Below are 24780 nucleotides of genomic sequence, written 5' to 3'. Positions count from 1 at the left end.
TAATAAAAAAAAAGTGGGGAAGGTGAAGATGAAAGCAAGGGGAAGAGGCAAGGGCCAAAGGGGTGAGAGGAGGAGGAGGTGGAGGAAGAATGGGGAGGGGGAGGAGGAAGAATGGGGAGGGGGAGGGAGACAAGTCAGAAATTAACCAAAACTGTACAGAAGTAGGAAAGTCAATCAGGCACACCAAAAAACACTGTCGGAGGAACCGTAACAGGGGACCTGAGGATTATACCAAAGGAAATCTGTAACAACAGCCTGTCCCCACCAGCAAAGAGTAAAAAGATCATATAAATCCATATATTCCTGTCACTATGTAACAAAATTGCATCAAACCATATAAGATATGACAAAAAATATCAAGATTATTTTCCTCTTAGAGTACTTTCCAACCCCATAACATCATAATTATCATAGATTTAATTTTCAACATTACAACTCTAGTTCATGAGAGCTGGGAAGTTATTTTCTTGAGACAAAAGGGTAGAACTGCTGGAGAAAGTGGAGTGAGTGAAGGCAAGTTCGGAGAGATAGGTACTCCTTCTGACAAGTTCCCATTTTGGTCGTTCATTTGGTCTGTGGTTGCAAACTCGTCATTCCACCGTAATTGGGCCGTGCCTTCTACTTCAATCTGGGATAATTCTTGAGGAATACAGTTACATAAAAGTAATGAACATTTCAACAACTAAAGTGTCAACAGTTGGAAAATTCCTATTGCACGTATGGAAAAGAAAAGTGGTAAAACCAAATTGGCAATGTTGTTCACAACAGCGCCTCACCACCAACATTATGCTCAACAGTTTTATTGTAATTTTTGTCGTTATTCTTGTGCAAGTCATCTCCCAACTTCAACTTGGCCTGGGCTGGCCTTGCCTGCACTTTTCCATGATTTTCGAGACCTACCCCACAGCACTTTCTTGTCCTACGAGTACTATGGAAATACACTGTCCATGAACCATATTGCAGTGCAACTGCAAGGCATCACTACATTCCTCAACTCAGGGTATTTTTTAAAGCAGAAAGGAAATACTGATAATCACAATGGTTTTCCTTAGGAAACACTTCTAAACTGCCCGTTCACCCATTTTGAGCTGTAAATCATGTGAGCAAGCAGAACATCTGTCAATCAAGCAACCCATCTTTCACCTACACCCGAAAACAATGGCAGAGCCGGCCAATACCTTTTGCTAACTGCCTACAAAAGAAGCAGCACCTGACAGGTTCTCCCGTTTATTGCCACCGCAAAACCTGGCTGTGGCGACTCCTGTTCACCACAGAAACAAGTGTGGTGACCAACATCAGCCCACCCACAAGCAGTAGAACAACCCTCTCCCTGATCTGCTTGCTTGCTTGAATAGTTCTTCCAGTTTCCGCACACAAGTCCACACAACATTCAATGACATTCATCCCTAAGTAATTTAGAAACACCGCAGCTCCCTGGTCGACATTCGACAAGTCACATGCGACAGGCAAGCACACCATCTCGGGACAAACACCTACAGCTCTAAAAACATTTACTTGTACATCTTCTATTAATGACAAATAAAGTTCTGAGAATTTTTCTTGGCCATTTTTAATGTGATTATAACTAGAATACATGGAATTGCACAAGAATGCAACCAACATCACATTTGGAATTGTAGGAAAATGCTCAGTACAAATAAGGGCACCCAACTTCCTCAGACTGAAACAACTTCACACATTTCCAGGCAATTTCACTGCAAACTTCCTCAATCATCTTCTACACCTGTAAAACCAAAAACTGTAAGCAAACATCCTCAATTCACACAAAATTCTCAAAGAATTGTTTTGTCTGTTGCCTGTGTTTCTTAGGTCTGTTCACATGAGAACAACAGTTGCAAACCTTCCATCCTTGCACGTCAGATAAACTTGTCCACCACAGAATGCTGCTGTGGATAATAACACTAATCTGGAGTAACTGTCATTTTCTTTCTACTACTGAAGCACCAGACCGACCTGCACAAGAAATAAAACAATACATTAGTATGCAAACTGAATACATACATACATATACGTAAGGCCTTTTCCCCCTTACAAGGGAAGTAGCCAAAAAAACATACATACATACATATACCAAGGCTTTTTCCCCCTTACTAGGGAGGTAGCCAAAAAGGGAAAGGCATAAAATCATTCCCACCCATTCCATCCCCGAAAACACTCCACAACCCTCCCATCTTAGCACCTCCTAGATGACAGGTCATCCCTGCATCCTGTCCACTGCCAAAAAAACAAAGGCATAAAAACCACTCCCACCCATTCCATCCCTATCATACTCCCCTCCCCTCCACCCATTCCATCCCTATCATACTCAACTCCCCTCCACCCATTCCATCCCTATCATACTCCCCTCCCCTCCACCCATTCCATCCCTATCATACTCCCCTCCCCTCCACCCATTCCATCCCTATCATACTCCCCTCCCCTCCACCCATTCCATCCTTATCATACTCCCCTCCCCTCCACCCTCTTCCCTCCCTCTATCTTGGCACCTCCTGGATGATGGGTCATCCCTGCATCTCGCCCACTGCCCTGGGTCAAAAGCAGTGTCGCAAGACACAGCACATCCTGAAACTGAACACATTCTAAATTGAAGTTGGCAAGGATGGGCAGGGAATGGAACTGGAATCTAATACAAGATTTGGTTTCTATTACTCTATCCCTATTACCTGCAATGAATAATTTTTTTTTTTATCATTATGGAAATCCCCATGGTGCAATAAAGAAAATCTCTAAACTGTACCTTCATACTTTTGATATCTGATATACTGGTTTCTTTCATGGCTCTGGACAATTATTTATACACCAGACAAATCAAGATGATACAGTAGAAGTCCATGTCATACGAGAAGGAACACATGACATGTGATTCCACATGATCTGTGCTTTCCTACCTTGCTCAGTTCCCCCACAACATCTGCCTGTGGGACATATTATCAGTGTTCTCAATACTGTATTTTTCAAATGAAATTGTTCATAATTACAATACATTTGTCCCACTTTCCTATACTGCTCTACTTTACAAAGGAAAAGGAGACAAATGCATAAGCAGTGGTTTTAGAGGAAGCAGTTTGTTAAGTGTTGTTGGAGAGGTTTATAGGAGGATTTTTATTGAGAGGATTAGCCGAGTTATCCTCCTATTCTGAACAGGCTCGATCACATTTTCTGTGATGTTATATTTATTCAGTCAAAGAGAATGAGTATAACAGCAGTAATTATATCTTGTAATCCACATATTGTGATGCATCATCCTACATCAGGCAACCTGATGTGATATGATATGGTTTAATGTCACAAACTCCCCCCTACCAAAAGGCTAGGACAGTGCCCCTCACAGAGGACCTGATGTACATGCAAATATTTGACTCATATTTAAGAGGATACATAGCAAAATGACTGTACAGGTAGTTCTCGTTATATGCGGGGGTTCCGTTCCGCGGACCCCCCGCATATAACGAATTCGCATATATCGAACTATTGAACCTATGGGAAAAAGGGGGATATGTTCTCAACTCGGATTGATTTTTTTTTTTTTTTTTTTTTTACATATTTTATTTTGGCAAAGGGCTTACATACTGCATCTCATATATGTTTACATACATTTTAGCACAAGGCAATGGTATTCTGCAACATTAACACTCTCTGACATGTAAGTATTAACCTCGGGAAAAGACGCTACCGTAAACATCACTTATTTCGCCAAGCGTATTTTCTTCAGCTGTTTGAAAAATCAGTCTGTTTACAATTCACATTTCAGACTGCTTGCTATGCTTAAACTGACTGTTGATGTGCTCTGGAGATACACAGGCAGGCTTACTGCTTAGAGTTTATCCAGTGCGGAGAATAAACGATAATTCTTGCAGAGAGTGAAAATTGACGAAATTAATTGGGGCAGTAATAAGTATCAAAAATTAATTTGTTTGTGAAAAAAATAATTAATTTGTGTATCAAAAAAGCTTAATTACCTGCAGAAAGACAATGGTTTGGCCTATGAAACAGGAAGGATGCCTAAGACGATGCCGTCTGTACAGCTGCCGGTGTTGTTGTTGTGATAACGCCGCAGTGATGCCAGCTCTACCTAGCTGATGCAGCCAGTGTTACCACACGGCTTTATGCGCACCAACTTCAAATATATAATAGGTATTTTGAAATTAATAATCGGCCGCGACTATTTTTATTATTATTTTTTTTAGGTCAAATCGCATATCTTCGAATATATCCCCGCACATATCGAAAAGTGGTGCAAATTCTTGAATCGCATATACGCGAATTCGCATATATCGAGAACTACCTGTACTTGTACTTGAAAAATATCCAGGTACTTAAACTTGGACTCAAGTACATTCATCTGTACTTGGATTCAACCCTGCTACAACCATTTACACACTTGGATCACTAAATAAATTCATCACAACAGACTGCCAAACTCAACACTCCAACCACCACCCCCCTAAACATAAGCTCCACAGAATAAATTGTCCCACACCAACCAGGTAAGAATCACACTTGAACTCAGGACATCATTCAGCATCAAAACAGTACCAACACAGAATAATCCTGTTTACAAGTTCAAACTACTCCACATGCAACCATTACATAAAGAACACAACACTTTATACTACAATGCCCCATACTCAATTCCCAGACAACACAATATATCTTCCCCAAGTAACTTATGACCCTGCCCAGAGGCTGTTGCCAATTACCAGAAGGATGGTCTTCTGCAAGAGAGACCTGGGTCAACAGAACCGACTTTTATCAAAAACTCGATGTGCTGACAAATCTGAGGCGACAGTTACTATCTAAGTTCATGACTACAACCCTTTGTCTTACCTTTTCTGGGGGCATTTGTGAGCACCTCCAGTTGTAGAGGTAGTACTGAAGGTTGCCATCTCCTTGGCCAAACTTGAGTTCCTTCAAAAACTCGGAGTTCTCCATCAGATCAAGGGCATTAAACACATCAAAGTCTGCCTGAAACAATACACTACATTATGGAAAGTTTCCTACATTGAATAAACATACATACATATACCAAATGCTTTTTTCCCCCCCTTACAAGGGAGGTAGCCAGAAAACAAAGGCATAAAAACCCCTCCTACCCATTCCATCCCTGTCACACTCCACTCCCCTCCACCCTCTTCCCTCCCTCTTATCTTGGCACCCCCTGGATGACAGGTCATCCCTGCATCTTGTCCACTGCCCTGGGTAAGAACCAGTGTCGCAAGACACAGCACATCCACAACAAGGCCACTTCATAAGAAGTATAGGCAATGAATAAACAATTTTCATAAACATATATCTACCAAAAAGCCTTTCTCCTCTTACAAGAGGGATAGCCAGCCATGGTAAGCACCCACCCTCCACTCATTTCACACCCACTTGATGACCACCTCATCTCCTTGCGGATAAAGGACCATCCCTATCCCCTGCCCAGTGCTCTGTATGGTCGATGTTTTGGGGGTATCTGGTGACGTATAAGCAGAGCTGGGCACCAGTCTGTTAATCTGTTAATTACATACATACACATAACAAAGGCTTTTTTCCCCCTTAAAAGGGAGGTAGCCAAAAAACAAAGCCATAGAATCCACTCCCACCCATCCCATCCCCTACATACCTAATCCGTTAATTAACAAAGCCAATTTTTTTTATTAACGGGTTAACTTTTAAGTTAACTTTAAAACCAATGTAACAATAAACTTGTCAATCAACCTTATCTATATAATAACTCCCTGATTACTTCAACCACTGATGCAAAATGTTACAATTTACCAAAATATTTTTAGAAAAAAAAAATATATATATATATATATATATATATATATATATATATATATATATATATATATATATATATATATTATATATATATATACATATATATGCAAAATAACCACAGGAGAAGGGAAACTTGTAGACAGTAAGTACCATATGTTACATCTTCAGACTAAATGCATTTAGCCTGAAGATGTAATATACGAAAGTACTTACTGTCTACAAGTTTCCCTTCTCCTGTGGTTAATTTGCATTTTTGTATCACAGTGATGTGATTGCTTGCATATATATATATATATATATATATATATATATATATATATATATATATATATATATACATACACACATACATATACCAAGGATATATATATATATAAATTGAGGGAAAAATAAGCAAGCTTACTTTTTTGGCAGTAATGAGTGCATCTTTGATGAGGACCTTCCATGGAGTGGAGCTGGAGACATTGTAGAACGAGTAAGCGGCCTTGAGTGACTTGTAGGTTGGGTGATGCATTACCGTGGAAGGCAACGTGTAGTAACTCACAAAGTCTGTGGGCATTCAAAGAACTAGATTAAGCATCTTTATCTCATATTTTCTATGTAAAGGATTATACTTTATGATGCTAACCACTACAATTGGCAATGCAGACTGAGCTAGATTACAAAATAATGAAATTATCTATGCCTCTATTAATTCTGTACACTGGAGCTAACAATACATACATACATATACCAAGGCTTTTTCCCCCTTTCAAGGGAGGTAGCCAAAAAGGGAAAGGCATAAAAACACTCCCACCCATTTCATCCCTAAATACACTCCACACCCCTCCCACCCTTCCTCTCATCTGAGCACCCAGCTAACAATGAAAGTTGTAATAGTTTTATAAAAAGAGTACTGGAGAACCATCTTCCTACTTCCATATCCTATCAACATCACAGTCTCTGGACTAGGCCCAAAATCTCTAACATTTTGTGTCAGGTCTGGATACTGAGTGCGCTGCACCATACATATACCAAAGGCTTTTTTCCCCCTTATAAGGGAGGTAGCCAAAAAACAAAGGCATAAAAACCACTCCCACCCATTGACTGTACCTCCACAAATATGCAAGGATGTTGAAAGGTTTTAAGGACCGTCAGCCCAGGGACAATTCTTTTTGAGGTCTGTATTGCATAAAGACCATTTACAGCTACCCATCATTGTTCTATACACTAGAAAGTAGACAGACAATGGGATTCTTAGTGATGTTAGAAAGTCTGATGCAATTTTTTTGCTACCTTCCTTGTAAGGGGGAAAAAGCCGTTGGTATTTGTGTGTAGTAATTTTGCAGACAATACTTAAATAGGATGCCAAATTAGGCCAGGAGAAGATGCCTGGATATTGCAGGAAGATCTTAAATTGTATGCATGACTGGTGAAATGGCATATGAACTTCAATATCTCAAGGTGCATTGTGTTAAACATAGGTTTATACAACCCAGAAAGCAGATATAACTTAGATTTTCAGAGAAAATTGAACATAAAAGACATGGGAGTACTAGTGAGTCATGACCTTAAATCCAGGAAACAGTGCATTAGCACCAGGAATAGAGCTAACAGAGCATTAGGTTTCATTGCTATGACTGTTACAAATGAAAGTGTAGAGGCAGTTATCAAACTATCTAGCATTAGACCAATCTTTGATTATGCAGTACAGGTTTGGTCTGTGTCCTATAGAATGGATATCTATTCACTAGAATCAGTAGAGAGGGAGGGTGGAGGGGAGTGGAATATATAGGAAATGGAATGGGTGGGAGTGGTTTCTGTGCCTTTTCTTTTTGGCTACCCCCTGTGTAGGGGGAAAAAACCTTTGGTATATGCATGTAGTAGAGAGGACAATGGATAAAAAATTTACCATATGAGGACGGGCTTAGGCACCTTAATTTATACTATAGAAAGATGTAGAGTGCAGAGTGACCTAATAGAGGTGTCCAAGTGGGTCATGGGCTTTAACAATAGTGATGCAGACAAGGTCATCATATTAAGACAAAAGTGTAGGACTCATAGTAAAGGACTTAAATTAGACAAATTTAGATTTAAGTAATAGGCAAGGACTGGTTTACAATAATGATCAATGAATGGAATGGACTAAGTAACTGAGTAGAGAGTGCTGAAACTATCAGTTGTTTTAAGAGGTTAGATAACTTTATGGATGGGGATGATAATGAACACAGAACTGCCTAATGTAGGCCTTATGGTCTTCTGTATTCTCCTTCATTGCTGTTTTTAACTTAAAAAAAAAAAAAAAAAAAAAAAAAAAAAAAAAAAAAAAAAAAAAAAAAAAAAAAAAAAAAAAAAAAAAAAAAAAAAAATTTACCCTCACCTGTTAATTTTCCATCACTTTCAACTACATAACTATCAATTATATTTTCTTGAGGTAAGAACCAATGGCAGAATTCTTCTTCCGAAAACATGGGTGTCAATTCAAATTTCCTAAGATAATCTGCTAACAACTTGCATGCACTAGGAATGTCAGATTTTTCCATTTTTCTGAAACCAGCTGTGGACGTCTCAGAGGGCAGCTTGTAAAGCTTTAAAGTTCGTTGCATGGTCATGTTGCGACCTAGGTGCGAGAACTTGACTTCTATCAGCTTCTTTGGATTGAGAGACCGGTGCCAGTATCTACATGAGGAGACAGGCTTGGGTAAAACCACTCCTGCCGTATACACAGCCTGGGAATAGAAAAATGAATAAATAAATCCCAGCGTAAAATACATCATCAATAACTACAACTACACTTCCCACTGAAAAATAAAAAAGTACTCGGTACTTTTTTGACAGATTGGATGATACTGTCTGTATTCTGTGCGGACATCACAAAACAAAATACAATATAAATTTCCACATGAATACAAAGGAAACAAAATTCTAGTTTAAAGAAAAATGTCACACTACGGGTATACTGTGGACATTCCCCATCTTGGCGGAGAACCTTGGAATCCTGTTACGTTCTCTTCTGCAACAGGAACCAGGCATTGACTGCCTTTCCTCTTTTGTCGCACAGATATGTGGGCTTAATGTGCCATGCAGTTCAATTAGCAGCATTACAGATGAAAATCTTTACTTAGTCCGGACAGTGTAGACACTACAGTATATATACACATACACATCAAAAGCTTTTACCCCTTGTAAGTGGGTTGGCCAAGTTAAAGCATGCAGCTACATCACAAACAAATCAAACTCAAAGCATCCCTCCCATCTCAGCACCTTCAGAATTAACCCCTTCGTTACCGACACGTCAACCTTATGTAAACAAATGGCTCCCTGCTGTTTCAAACTGTCCCACGAATGGCTGGAGCTTTATGTTTGTAAACACAGACATTTGCCACCACATGGGTAGAAATAACCCAGAAACCGAGGCCTTGAGAGCCCTCAAAACACACAGCTTATAACTGTGACACGTGCCTGTCACGGGGAGCACGCTTGGTTACTGGCGGGTGCACTCAGCCGTGACACGCAGGTGTCACAAAACACACATCCGGTACTCAAGGGGTTAAGGGTCACAGTCACAACAGTGACTCAGGGCCAAGGCTGCTTTAGCCGTATCACTTCACCATATAGCAACCCTCCTCTTCATCCACTCAAAATAAACTATGAAACAGACGAGAAGAATTTCCCTTTGGGCTGCATCATACATCCACTTACAACCTCATTTCATTCATTAACCTCTTCACTCTGGGGCACATCGCACGTCTGGCAGCATTAGCTGCCCGACGTGCGATGTTGCGTCATAATAATCACATTATAAAAAATAAAGTCAGTGCTCAATCGTTCGTTCTCTTTCACCCGTGTATTTTGATAACCATAGAAAATTGATGAAGCCAGTTTAGAGAGAATGGAGATTACGTAGGTACGACTACAATAAATATAATCAAGATGCCGACGTCGGCATCATCGAGTACCCACTTGTTCCTCATGCCGCCTACGTAGGCGTCACCATATGAAAGTGGTTAACATCACTTTGGTCTGTAAATGTCAACCTCTTCACATCCTGAACCTTGCTCTCCTTTGAGAAGACTACTTACCTGAAATATTCCTGTGAGGTTTACTCTTCTGGTGATTTCCTTGATGAGTACTGGAGCTAGACGTTTAGATCGCAACATTTTGTGGACACAAAGGAAGTTTATCTCCACCATATCTTGCGTACTGCACCAGCATGAAAGGAAGAGCGAAACGTTCACATTAAAACGAAGATTTTGTGTACGAAGATTATATCTCTAATCATTGTCACTGTAATGTACATACATATATATATACATATATACCAAAGGCTTTTTTTCCCTTATAAGGGAAGTAGCCAAAAAACAAAGGCATAAAAATCACTCCCCCTCCATTCCATCCCCATCACACTCCACTCTCTTCCCTCCCTCTTATCTTGGCACCTCCTGGATGAAGGGTCATCCCTGCATCTTGCCCACTGCCCTGGGTCAGAAGCAGTGTCACAAGACACAGGACATCCACAGCAAGGCTGCTTCATTAAATCAGTGACCCCACCTTCTCCATCCCCTCATGCACTGTAATGTACATAAGTATACAATATAATTTTCCCCTTTGTAAGGGGTGTGTGCAAGCCAAAGCTTGGTTCAACTCTTGGTGGAGATTTGGGGCATCATAAGAAAGATAAATCAAGTGGAAGTCCTAGCCCAACCCGCCACTTTCTCACAGTTAAAGAATGAAAGAAAAAGAAAGACCATTAGACAGAGTCTGTGAGAGGGGAAAGAGAATAGTGATACGTCAATTGACATTGACCAGGAATCAATCAATCCACGGATCCAGATCGCTCTTACGGGATACCCACAGCCCCTGGAAACCATCCAAGGTTCCCATTTTTGGCCACATGCCACAAACCAACAAAAACAAATGGCTGTTGTATAGGTGTGGGATGGATGAAAAGTGGATGCACGTCTTGGCTGGCTGCCTTTCTTACAAGAGAAAAGGGACCTTCTGGTGTTTGTAAATACAGATTGACCTCTCATTAACGGACTAAAAGGGGGTAACGGCGTCCGTTGATGTGAATAAGCCGTTGATTTGGAGTGGTTTTTGGGTGATTGCACAGCACTAAACAACAGCACCAAAAACACCGAAAACACAGCGAAAACCCCACAAACACAGCTAATTAACGTTCGTTAATGAGAGGTCAATCTGTACTTAACCTCTTCAGTATGGGCCTTAAATCTCGCGGGCAGCAGCCGATGCCAGCCGTACGACATGTCGTAATAATATTCGCATCATAAAATATAGTCACAGCTTATATCGATCGTTCCCTCTTTCACCCGTGAATTTTGATAACCATAGAAAATGTGATTACAGACAGTTTAGAGAGTATGTCATTACGGAGGGGCAACTACAATAAATATAATCAAGACGCCGATATGGCAGCCTCGCGTATCCACTTGCTCCTCATGACGCCTAAGTATGCGGCACCGTATGGAAGGGGTTAACCTAGAAAAGTATCAAAACCGAATCTACTAACTGGTCATATATTCTGATCTTGGCAGGTACTGCAGAGATAAACCCGACCAGCTTTTTACTCTTGTTGACTCGTACACCAACATGCCAATCTTGTCGCCAGTGAGGGGGCATCAATGCCCACCGTAAAAATTCTTTGCTATAGTCAAACCTGTAAGAGAGTTATACCTCAGTACCTTCATTCAAATAAAAACAAATGTGTTAAAAAAAATCTATTGTTAATCTGAATTTCTTTAACTGGAAACCGATGGACGTTTATGTAAATGATTTGAGATAAAGAGACAGCTATGTAAATGTGTCAGTACACAATGCTAATATATTAAGATAAAATTGAGATATGGTAAAGCAATATGTTGAGCTCCTTATGAAAGTTCACAAACTGGATTAAAGCTTTGTAAAAAATATTCAGCAGTTTCATGATCTGTAGCAATAATCAAATCTGGTAAACAATTTTTTTTTTTTAACAAAACTAATATGACAAAATATGTCCTGATACCCGAAAGTACCAACACATTTTCACCTGAATTTGCCCAAGGGAAAAAAAAAAAAAAAAAAAAAAAAAAAAAAGTATGTGATATTTATTTACTTCCATAAAAGTTTATACAATTACCATTAATTTCTTAAAAAAAAAACATAAAAAATACATTCTTACCTGAACATATTGTCGTCATCTTCTACATAGTTTTCACTTAAAAGTTCATACAAATTTTGAAGCTGCAAAAGAAAAATATTCAATTTACAACAGTAAAATTAATCAAAAGAAGTTCAGTATAGCTATATTTCCATATACTATTATACTATATACCAAGGGCTTTTCCCCTTACAAGTTAAGCAGCCAAATTCAAAAGGCATAATTCCATTCCCACCCATTCTACATCCATTCACCACCCCTCCTTCCCTTCCCTCCATCTTCTCTTGGCTCCTCCTGGATGACAGGTCATCCCTGCATCTCACCCATTGCCCTGAGTCAGAAGCAATGCAGTAAGACACAGCACATCTACAGTAAGGCCGCTTTATTTAATCTGTGATCCCCCTCTCCATCCCCTCATGCAGAAAAAGAGATGTGGAGATATCCCTTCAGGCTGCATCAAAACCTCATTCCCACATAACCACTCTCTAACCTCCCATTCCCCACCCACTCCCTTCCATACATCACAGCATCATCCATACACAACCATTCTCCACTCACCCCTATCTCCTGTCTTCTCCCTTCCTTCCTCAACAGACACTCCTCTCTTTCTCAATGCCCTTTACCCCATCCATCCATCTCATCCTCAGTCTCCCACCCACCTGTTCACTCTATCCACCTCTGCCTTCCACACTTCTTTTATTAATCTTTCTTCGCCCATTCTTTCCATGTGTCCAAACCACCCCAATACTCTTTCAACTCTATCTTCCAACTCCTTTTCCACCCTTGCTCTCCTTACCTCCACTATCCAGCCTGTATAAAGAAGGTAGACAAGTCAAAAAGGCAAGTCCCCACTCCCACTCCTACCCAACACCCTTCCCTCAATCTCATCTTAGCTCCTCATGGATGACAGGTCATCCCTGTATCCCACCCATAACCCTGGCTTAGAAGCAATGCAGCACAACAAAGCACATCCACAGAAAGGCCACTTCACTTAATCGGCAACCCCCTTCATACATAACCACTCCCTACCCCCTTCCATCCCCTCCTTTCCTTGCATCACAGTATAATATATTCACAGCCACTTTCCACTCATCCCTATCTTCTGCCCTCTCCCTTCCCCACTCAACATATACTCCCTTCCCACTCAAAGTCCCTTTCAACCCATCCATTCATGTCATCTGCAGTCACCCCTTATGTTCACTCCATCCACCTCTGTCTCCTACACCACCCTACTCATTCTTTCTGTGTCCAAACCATCCCAACACTCCTTCATCAACCTAATCTGTCACCCTCCTTTCCATGCCAACTCTCCCCAACCCTTCACCCATACAACCTTGCAACTCCCACCACATTTCCATACACACCTGTTGTTATGATTCTACACACTAATGATCCAAGCCTCGTTCATAAAATATGTTTATCATGCACCTTTCATTTTTATATTACTGATGCAATTGTAAGTGACAAGATTCATATACCAGCCTTATAATAAGACATTAATATACTTACTACTGATTCATTTAGAAGATCTAAAGTTTCCCACTTGAATCCCTCTGGTAAATTATATGGTTCTTGCTTTACATCTGCTATATTTTTGTCGGGTTCTATGGGTTCATTTACATCTGGCTTTATGTTCTCACCTGGGAAGTAGAAATAAAACTGAAGGAGAGTGCAATGACAAGACGTAAAGGATATTAAGGACAATCAAAAGTGACGTGAAATAAAACTCAAGTGCCATAGGAGTCTATGTAGTTAAAAAATGATCTACCGGTTCTAAAGTTAAGAAAAAGGCAGTCACGTCACTAAGGATAACCAAGCTCTCGCTCTCTCTCTCTCTCTCTCTTGTATGAATACTGCAATGTGCATAACTTGGTTTTTGAGCCATTGTTGATACATCTTACAAACACATTAGCATCAACCACTTGCAACAAAAGTAAACATACTAATTTTCGGGACTGGTTGGGTGTTCCAAAATTGGAACTCTTTCTTCTGTTGATCAGATGCCTGAAGTCTCATCATATATTGCTCCACTTCAGACATGAGGAGCGGCGCATTTGGCCACTGTCCTGCCCCCGCCCCTGCCCCATCCTGCGGGGTAAGATATGGTACAGGTAGCATCAGACTCAACAATGCCCTAAAACTTCAAACCTAATTATCATCAAAACTATACACATACAATAAAATAAATGTTGGTGTGCAAAGCTGAATTTCTGATTATGCTGTAATCTGTTTCATAAGATTAGGATGACTGCTGGTACCATCGACAGTTATCTGCAAGTGGTAGTTCCGCAATACAGACAAGGGAATTGTTTTCCTGCTACTTTTCTTAGAAATTCATCAACATCTTTACCTCCCTCCACCTGGAGGGTCAGTCACAAAGAGACTGACATTTCTTTATATCAAAAGAAAATGCACATCTGCCACCATTGCACAAATGGCAACTGCTCTCTTCCTACTAATACTGTCAGAGATCCAAATTAATACAACACAAACAGTCCAACACATCTTCCTAGAGATCTACGTGAGGGCCTGAAAATTATTGTCATCTGTGGTAAGACTGTGGGTTTCCAATCACTCAAACTCAAGGCAAAAGAAAGACTGTCAATTAAGGCTAATGGTTATTACTTCTCTTGAGTAAAATGCATTTCATAAGAAAGAACTAAACAATTATTTTCTTGCTATTTCTTTAATAATACTGCTTTAGACAATATAGAATTTTCAACTTGAAATTGCAAACAAGTTTGAAATAACACCTACTAGTGCCTTTTACAGTTTTGTGATGTATTGTGTTACTACATGCAGCTAGACCAATGATGAAAGCATGACAGTACTTACACAATGAAGCATTTTTTCCTATCACTAGTTAATTTACACCAGTCCCAATGGAAATGTATTAAATACACACCAGGTTCACCCTACTTTGCCCTCAAGTGTACATAAACTAGAAACTTTAAAAATACTGCATCAGATCAATAAAATGTCCCAACAAGCTGTAATTTCTAGCACGAACAAACTGTGAGACACCAATGAGATATTTCTATGACAGGGAGCATGGAAGGATAGTTCTCAAGAAATGATATGGAGTTGCAACGCTAAAAAGCAAAGACAGAACATTTGTTTTAAAGGTACAAGTAAAACTGTGGATGTAGGGTAGCCTTGGAATTACCCAAAGTGGCGTTTTAAGTAAAAGTTTGAGCAAACAAGCCAGTTTTCTCAAGAGATGAGATAGCACAAATGCAATCACAGTGGATAACAATAATAATATTTGCTGCCTTAAGTTCAACTGATTGGAGCCTGCAGCACAAAAGTGATTGACAACAGTCTCTACTGAACAGATGCATGGTCAACAAAATACTGGTATAATAAATATTCCTGGGATGCAAACCTTATATTAAAACAAAACCTATTAAACAAAAACATATTTCTAACAATTACAACACCAGAATTATTCTCCTCCACCAAACCAGAACCCTGGATTGCACATTTGTTATCCCATAATGAATTCCAATATAATCATCTCACAATAATACTATGGCTAGTTTCTATAAGTGCAAGTTATGTTTGAGAACTGATTAAAAAAAAATATATATATATAATTAAATGATGAATACCTGGTTGGACAGAACTCCACTGGTACCTGGCTGTTCTCCGTCAACCACAACAGACACCTCCTCTGTCTTCACCTCATTTTTGTTTTTACCTTTCTTCTTTTTCTTTTTCCTGTAAGAAGGTATTGGGAAATGTTTAAAATACGTTTACAACATAAAACAAATACACACACACAGTAACCTCATGTAGCATTAATCTGCTACTTCCTTATCAAAATTAACAATACTATAAACAAATAAATACAGAGTCAATTATGTTGAGCACATATAGAAGGGAAGAAAATGCCACCCATGACTTCCACTATGGTACTTAGAATTTATACAAATTAGGTTAATCTAGTAATACACTTTGCCTAGGAACTACAATGATATTTTTTTAAATTTCCTGAATGTATCTCATTTCTTTGCAGATCAATACCAACATAGATTTAATGTACATGTGCAATTTTGTCCATATTCAACTGTGTGACTATTACTAGCTGCAGAGTGGACATGAAAAATGACATGAAAAATCACCCACCATGATTGGTTAATAGCCGAGATTGGAAGTACTGGTATTTTCTGCCATCACACTTGTTTTACAATTCACGAAAAAAAAAATACAAATACAAACACACACGCAACATAAGGAAGATCATGAGAATACATTGAGCACTGATCAAACTGGTTCCCAATCTAGTAGAACCAAATGAGGAGAGACTAAATCCACTGGATCTACCAACATTGTAAGATTGAAGAGAAAGCAGTGATATGATTACAGTATTCAGATCACTAAGGAGAATAGACTACATTGAAAGAATCTCTTGATTATGAATAAAAGGAGGGCTTTAAGAGGTCATGCAAACAAATTAAGAAAAGTTCACTATAAACCCACTATCGGAGAAAAAATGATGGAAGTACAGGGAAACTGTATATTTCAACTACTATCTGTAGTCCTCTTCAGCAGAATGAAGAGGACTACAGATAGTGGTCAAAATATACAGTTTCCCTGTACTTCCATCATTTTTTCTCCGATAGTGGGTTTATAGTGAACTTTTACACGTGTTATAACATACCAATTTCCAAATTAAGAAAACCTACATGTCTAAAGGATGTGAAAAAATACTTTTCCATTCATATGCATAAATACTTAAGAAGAATAGCTTAGATGTACCACAAGCTCAATACATGAACTGAAATCTAAATATGGATATCGGAAAATAAGGATATACATTGGAACCATACATGAACTTGAAGCTAGGTACATTGAGTCCTCCTTATACGGTAATTCTTTATCCAGTAAATTCACAGTTACGGTATTTGGTAATCACTACCCTCGATTCTATTTACGGTAAGAAAAATTCACAGATATGGTATCCGCTCGTGTTTTGGAGGTAAAATTAGATATTTTGATGAGGAAAGAGCAGGGAGAAGGTACATCTGCCATAAGTCGAAACTTGGGTTCGGTATACAGTAATTTCAATTTGTGGTAAGGTTTTCAGGAACGCATAAGTACCATATAACGAGAACTCACTCTATGATAAAGTAGTAGACGGGACCCCATGAGCATTGCTCCTTTCTTGTACATTACAACTAGATAAATACACACATATGAACACACGAAGTTATAGAATTGCAATTACCAAACCAATGGTACATGTAACATTTTAACCATAACAATGGCACATTGGCTAGTCACATAGCAATGTTTTGTAATGTTTTCAATGCTCTAAATGTAATAAAATATCTTTTCCTCTCCTTTCTGTTGAAGATAGTTAATACTCTGTGAGCAGACTTCACACCCTGGATAAACATGCTTGTTTGACCCACAAACAACACGTAGCTATGCTGATATGGTATAGGATGGGGTGGTGTAGTAGGTTCTGCATGACAAACATTTCACCAGTGCATACTACCAGCTACATGATTTGAGACAAGAAGAGTCAAAGAGAGGGAGATGGAGGAAGAGGGGGAGAGAGAGGAAGGGAGGGAGAGAGAGAGAGAAGAGAGAGAGAGAGAGAGAGAGAGAGAGAGAGAGAGAGAGAGAGAGAGAGAGAGAGAGAGAGAGAGAGAGAAGGGAGAGAAGATAAGTGAGAGGGAGAGAAGAGAAGTGAGAGGGAGAGAAGAGAAGAGAGAGGAAGAGAAGAGAGAGGAAGAGAAGAGATGATGAGAAGAGAAGAGATGATGAGAAGAGAGGAAGAGGAGAGAGAGAGGAAGAGGAGAGAGAGAGGAAGACAGAGAGGGAGGGGGAGAGAGAGAGAGAGAGATGGAGAGAGAGAGAAAGAGAGAAGGGAGATGGAGAGAGAGAGAAAGAGAGAAGGGAGATGGAGAGAGAGAGAGAGAGAGAGAGAGAGAGAGAGAGAGAGAGAGAGAGAGAGAGAGAGAGAGAAGGGAGAGAGAGAGAGAGAGAGAGAGGGGAGAGAGAGAGAGAGAGAGAGGGAGAGAGAGAGAGAGAGAGAGAGAGAGAGAGAGGGGAGAAGGGAGGGAGAGAGAGGGGAGAAGGGAGGGAGAGAGGGGAGAAGGGAGAGTGAGAGAGGGGAGAAGGGAGAGTGAGAGAGGGGAGAAGGGAGGGAGAGTGAGAGAGGGGAGAAGGGAGGGAGAGTGAGAGAGGGGAGAAGGGAGGGAGAGTGAGAGAGGGGAGAAGGGAGGGAGAGTGAGAGAGGGGAGAAGGGAGGGAGAGTGAGAGAGGGGAGAAGGGAGGGAGAGTGAGAGTGGGGAGAAGGGAGTGAGAGTGAGAGAGGGGAGAAGGGAGGGAGAGTGAGAGAGGGGAGAATGGAGGGAGAGTGAGAGAGGGGAGAAGGGAGGGAGAGAGGTGGGAGGCGGAAGTGAGAGAGGGGAGGAGGAAGGGGGAGGGAGGGAGAGAGAGGGGAGGATGGAGGGAGAGAGGGGGAGGAGGGAGAGAGGGGAGGTGAGAGGGGGAGAGGGAGGGGGAGAGGGAGCAGGAGAGGGGGAGAGGGAGCAGGAGAGAGAGAGAGGGGAGGAGGGAGGGAGGAGAGGGGGAGTGAGGGAGAAAGGCAGGGGGGAGAGGGGGAGAAAGGGAGGGAGGAGAGGGGAGAGTTGAGGAGAGAGGGGAGAGGAGAGAGGGGAGGGAGAGGGGAGAGAGAGGGAGGGAGAGGGGAGAGAGAGGGAGGGAGAGGGGAGAGAGAGGGAGGGAGTGGGGAGAGACAGGGAGAAGAGAGAGGAGAAAGGGGAGAGATGAGAGAGGGGGAGGGAGGGAGAGAGGAAGGGAGAGAGGAAGGGAGGAAGGGAGGGAGGGAGGGAGGGAGAGGGAGGGAGGGAGAGACAGAGAGAGAGAAGGGGGGGCGAGGGAAGGAGAGAGGGAGGAAAGGGGGAGAGAAAGGGGAAAGAGAGAAGAGAGAGGGAGGAGAGGGGGAGAGGGGGAAAGAGAGAAGAGAGAGGGAGGAGAGGGGGAGAGGGGAAAGAGAGAAGAGAGTGGGAGAGGGGAAAGAGAGAAGAGAGGGGGAGAGGGGAAAGAGAGAAGAGAGGAGGGGAAAGAGAGAAGAGAGGGGGAGAGAGGGGAAAGAGAGGAGGGGGGAAAGAGAGGAAAGAGGAGAGAAAGAGGAGAGAGAGAGGAGACAGAGGGGAGAGGAGGGTTAGGAAGTGGGGAGAGGAGGGTTAGGAAGTGGGGAGAGGGAAAAGAAGGAGGTGGGGAGTGGGGAGGGAGGGGAGGAGGGGAAGGAGGGGAAGGAGGGAGGGAAGGAAGGAGGGAGGAAGTTATGTGGGAAGGAAAGAAGGGAGATAAAGAAATGAAGGAAGGAAGGAAGGAAGGAAGGTTGGGAGGGGGAGAGAACAGGAAGGTGGAAGGAGCGAAGGGGAGTAAGGAGGAACAGGAGAGAAGGAAGGTGGGAGGGGAGAACATGTGGGGTAGGGAGAGGTAAACAAAGTTGCTCATTTTTAGAGGTTGTAAAGTATAGGGAAAATGTTGGAGAAAAAAAAAAAGTATCCAATTGCCAAAATCACAACTCTACTAATAAAAGAAAAATCAATAAAACAAATAAACAAATAATGATAAATAATAATATTAATTAATAAATAAATACAATAGAATTTAATCAATTGCAGGCATTAGGTGTTTATCTAAACGAATCTTAAAACTCCAAACTATAGTCCACTGCATTGCCTCTGCATTCCATTCATTTACTACACTGAGTTACCAATAATCTTCCTCTCTCCTCTCTGCTGTTGCACCATAAAGCTGTTGCACCACCTTAGCCCCCAGTGACCTCTCCCTTTCCTCCTCATATCTCCATGTATGATAGTGACTGTATATTTGAATAAAACTTGGAAGTGTCTTTATACCTCGAGTGACTTTTTTTCTTTGTGCATGTCATATTCAGACCAGGAGAGTAATTTCCACATCAATAAACAATTAACACAAATTACTCCAAACAGGGAAATTTGCCTAAGAGTTTCATTGTTGGTGGTCCTCACTGAGAGTCCAGGAAAGCTTCCTTGGCAAAATGGAGCTTACATGAATAACACTTTCTCCACTAGGGGTCGTGGGGCAAAACTCGTTAGCTATTAAGCACTTCATGAGCGTAATGACCACACCCCCACCCCCAAACTTGATATGATGTACAGTACTACCTCTCATTAACGGACTAAAAGGGGGGTAACAGTGTCCGTTGATGTGAATAATCCGTTGATTTGGAGTGGTTTTTGGGTGGCATAGCGATTGCACAGCACTAAACAACAGCACCGAAAACACAACAAACACAGCTAATTAACGTCCGTTAATGCGTAATGAGAGGTCTCACTGTATTTCAATGGAGGTTGGGGCAAAAACAATGGAAATCTGAGGGGCTCTGCCCTCTACATCAGTAACATGCACTCCATACTAGTTCAGGTAAGGACAGGTGATGTCTTGTTAGGCTACATTAGGTTAGGTTACCTTAGGTCTGGTTAGGGTAAACAATTTTCTTGCAGATTTGAACCACTGTCATTTGTTTCTAAAATAAATCACTTAATTTGCTTATTTACCCGACCAAGAAAAACAAAAATCTTTATTTCCCAATGGGATCCCCCTCCAACTATTGGGTTAATACAAACTGAATAAATTTCAATGAACACAAACATCATATACATTCAAATCAGTAATAGGTAAAATTTTTGCAGAGGCCCACCCTGGCAGTAAGTAGGTAATTTTCTCTCTCTTTTCTTTTCTTTTTTTTTTATAGTGGGATTCAAGCAAATCTGATAACTCCTACTACAAATAATTCGTTTTCAATCTTTTGCCCAGTTGCCTGGGTTGGTACAAAAAGAAGTGAATTTCAGAAGGAATAACACCATTATTGGTGGTCGATAACACTGGGGGTGGGTGGGGGAGCAAATCCGCTTCTGTAACGATTTTCCAAAATATTCGACACTCGCTTTCTTCTCTCCACTGTCACACTTTACGCTGACAACTAAGGGGCACACATATGCATTATGTACGTTGAATTATGTCATCTATCTATACACAGTTTTTCCCCCTTACAAGAGAGGTGGCCATCTCCCATCCACCACCTTTTCCTTTCTTAATTAATTCTCACTAAAATTACAATTTCAATTAATCAAATTATACAGAAAAAAAACAACAACACTAAAAACACATTTCAGAGAGGCTAGTGCAATTGACAAGCAAAGCTGACATAGAACTGTAAAATCAATGCAATGCTCACATGGTGGACCTCTGCAGAAATACCAAAAAGTATTGGAGAATTATATTTTCAAGACAAAATCACTTGCATGGACACTTTCAAATTTTTACCGTTTCATGCTACCCTCCTAAATCTCTCGTTCAACATTCCTAAGACTCCTTCTTACAACCAATACTATCCCTTCCCCAAAGAGAGAAATACTATTCACTGACAAAATACTATATACTCTACCAATATTGAAGTATATAAAAATCATAAATCATGATGTAACTTGATATATTAAGTAAATGTCGTAATTTGAACTATACAGATGCATTATGTATCTACTCCATTAAGCCAATGGGCGAGCATAAAATAAAATATATCAACCACTTTACCTATACAATGTCTATGGCTAATGCAGGTATAGACACATTTATAGTGACATATTAACACATCCCACACCCTAAATATCGTCTAACCAATTATGTAGTGTTGGGGCAAATGACAAGTATCTACCAATAATGGTCCTCTTAGATAGTAATTACAGAGAATCTCCGGCACTCATGAAGTAGAACAGTTCTGTCAGAAGCCACTACAAGTTAGTACTAAAGATTTCAAAATAATTAACCAACATCTTTTATGATAAAATTACATTGTATGGTAATTTGACCTAGTTTTGATAATAATAGGATTGTTGGTAAAACAAATTACTAAATATTCATACACTCACACTGACCTAAATAACTTAGATCAGCATTTCTCAATAATTTCTGACCCTATCACCCCTTGTAGTCATGTCTAAGCAGTCCATCAGCTATTAACTGGTATAATACTAGAAGCATAATGGAAACTGTATACAGGTAGTTCTCGATATATGCGACTTCGATATATGCGAATTCGCGTATATGCGATTCAAGAATTTGCACCACTTTTCGATATGTGCGGGGATATATTCGAAGATATGCGATTTGACCTAAAAAAAATAAATAAATAAAAATAGTCGCGGTCGATTATTTTTTTCAAAATACCTATTATATATTTGAAGTTGGTGCGCATAAAGCCGTGTGGTAACACTGGCTGCATCAGCTAGGTAGAGCTGGCATCACTGCGGCGTTATCACAACAACAACACCGGCAGCTGTACAGACGGCATCGTCTTAGGCATCCTTCCTGTTTCATAGGCCAAACCATTGTCTTTCTGCAGGTAATTAAGCTTTTTTGATACACAAATTAATTATTTTTTCACAAACAAATTAATTTTTGATACTTATTACTGCCCCAATTAATTTCGTCAATTTTCACTCTCTGCAAGAATTATCGTTTATTCTCCGCACTGGATAAACTCTAAGCAGTAAGCCTGCCTGTGTATCTCCAGAGCACATCAACAGTCAGTTTAAGCGTAGCAAGCAGTCTGAAATGTGAATTGTAAACAGACTGATTTTTCAAACAGCTGAAGAAAATACGCTTGGCGAAATAAGTGATGTTTACGGTAGCGTCTTTTCCCGAGGAAGCATTGTTACAAACTTCACATGATGAAGACCCAGATGAGCCTGCACCACTCAGCCCCTAATCCATTGCCTTGTGCTAAAATGTATGTAAACATATATGAGATGCAGTATGTAAGCCCTTTGCCAAAATAAAATATGTAAAAAAATAAATAAATAAATAAAAAAAATAAAAAATAAATCAATCCGAGTTGAGAACGTATCCCCCTTTTTCCCATAGGTTCAATAGTTCGATATATGCGAATTCGTTATATGCGGGGGGTCCGCAGAACGGAACCCCCGCATATAACGAGAACTACCTGTATATGTGTCACTTCCCTGCACCCCCTATAATTGATTTCACCACCCCTTGGGTGTGCTAGCACTCAAGTTAGGAAATGCCGACTTAGATGAAAATAGAATTATTGTTAATTTATTTTGCCAGAAGGTATTGTATTGTCTTGTAGTTTACGTGTTAACGCTATGGCCTGTCTGGGGACCCGCAGCCTTATCTATGATGAGAAGTGCATCTGAAGTTTTCTCTGATACGTTTGGTATGGCTGTGATTCTGAATGAAGTCTGATATCTGCGTAATCAGCTCAATACTGATTAGGTACTAGCATATATGAATATGTATGTGGTATGTGAAGCAAATAATCTTTTAATGTGACCACTATACTCATGGAGTGCTGAATCACCTCCCCACCACACATCTTTGATTAAAAAACCTGTCAATACCTTTAACCACTTGAAGAAGTGGAGCTTCTCACAACTGAACTCAAGTCATCAGATCTGGCCCAAGATTCTATGAACTTTGACTAAATTTCCTTCATTTTTTGTTTTGTTTTATAGAAGAAGGGACAACCAACCATTGTTCCCTTCCTACTACTACCATAAGATAGTGCAACAGATAATATCCAACAATAATACAATAAAGACAACAATCCAGTTTCTGGAGATCATAAGGAGAGCCTAGTTACTGAAACTATTGCCAGCTACTTTGAAACTTTGACTGTGGGTTTCTAGATAGTGGAGCCTCAGATAACAATAATCACTAATCAACATAATGTAGTCATAAATGTTAAGCTTATTCATACTCGACATTAGAACTAATATATGATAAACGATATACATTGCTACGACAAACTGGGACAATTGCACCTAACTTCTGAAAGTCATGTCCTTAATTGATAATGTTCCATACTATGTAGAAACCAATAAAGGATTATATAGGTGTCTCATAAACTAATAACCTTCCTCATATGGTCTTTGGAATGAGAATGCGAAATATTCAAGCATGACACGATGATAAACAAACGGACATTTCTTGATAACTTCCATTTAAAACAGAATTACTAAATATTTCAACAGTGATTAGCAAACCATTCATTACATCATACTAAAACCTCTCATAACCCGAGCTCAAATGTTCATGACTATTATATACCTAGAAACTTTAAAAGTTCGTCATATCATGAGTTATGAGGCGTCTGCACAAAATCGTGCCGGTATGTTTGTCCTGCTTAATTACTTTGTTGTTTCATATAAAAATATTTTTGTCCAACTTTCTATGGAAGTCACTGCTTATCACTGTTTCGTTTAACTACACTTACCCTTCATTTTTAGGCTTTGGTTCTTTCTCTACCTCGGAATTTAGCAGTTCCCTGTCTCCCTCAGACGCCATGATTGAAGAACACCAGAAGACAGTCGAGAAGCGCTTAACTATTGGACCTACTTTTGGTTTACTCATTTACGAGAAGCATCCTACTAATCCAAAGTTAATCAATATAAAGAACTACACTGATTCTTTATATGTTAATTTTGATAATTTGAAAACTATGAGAATGAATTAACAATGGGTATAAGTTGCAAATAAACACGTTATTCCGTCTTCTTTTTTGGTTTCGATTATCTTTACTTTCACTATGATTTCACCTTAGGCCTCAAAACTATTCTTTAATCTTTGTGTGTCTAATCCGTACATGTATCCGTATACAAGAATATGTCTAGGTACAAACAATTGACAATTATAAACAAATTTATCCAAATGATTTTGTCGACCACATTTTAGTCATCCCTTTGGCAGGGTAACGTACTTTACAGATTTGTTTCTGTCTACCGCCGGGAGATTTTAGTCAGCTCTAAAATCAACACTGTGAAATA

General features: G+C 40.1%; 1 protein-coding gene across 4 annotated transcripts; it reads right to left on the bottom strand.

Annotated features, from left to right (window-relative positions):
* Window positions 1-1552: 1552 nt before the first annotated feature.
* On the bottom strand, window positions 1553-24378 carry Nmt (N-myristoyl transferase). Of its 4 annotated transcripts, XR_012967358.1 has the most exons (12): window positions 24231-24378; window positions 15538-15646; window positions 13870-14014; window positions 13436-13566; window positions 11948-12009; window positions 11300-11446; window positions 9852-9978; window positions 8150-8498; window positions 6194-6339; window positions 4849-4986; window positions 1862-1974; window positions 1553-1744 (listed from the first exon to the last, which is right to left on the bottom strand). XR_012967358.1 is itself a non-coding variant. In XM_076203850.1 (11 exons), the coding sequence occupies exons 1-11, from the start codon at window positions 24365-24367 to the stop codon at window positions 1954-1956; spliced, it is 1512 nt and encodes a 503-aa protein (XP_076059965.1). In that variant the 5' UTR covers window positions 24368-24378; the 3' UTR covers window positions 1553-1953. The 4 variants fall into 4 exon arrangements, 3 of the variants coding, with proteins under 3 accessions (XP_076059965.1, XP_076059966.1, XP_076059967.1); XM_076203850.1 differs by having other exon boundaries at window positions 1553-1974; XM_076203851.1 differs by having other exon boundaries at window positions 1553-1974; window positions 9852-9972.
* Window positions 24379-24780: the final 402 nt, after the last annotated feature.

Source organism: Oratosquilla oratoria, chromosome 20, assembly GCF_046742065.1.
Source record: "Oratosquilla oratoria isolate Oo_2021 chromosome 20, ASM4674206v1, whole genome shotgun sequence".
Classification (NCBI taxonomy): domain Eukaryota; kingdom Metazoa; phylum Arthropoda; class Malacostraca; order Stomatopoda; family Squillidae; genus Oratosquilla; species Oratosquilla oratoria.
Note: the sequence above shows the minus strand (reverse complement) of the source record. Positions and strands in the feature narration are given on the sequence as shown.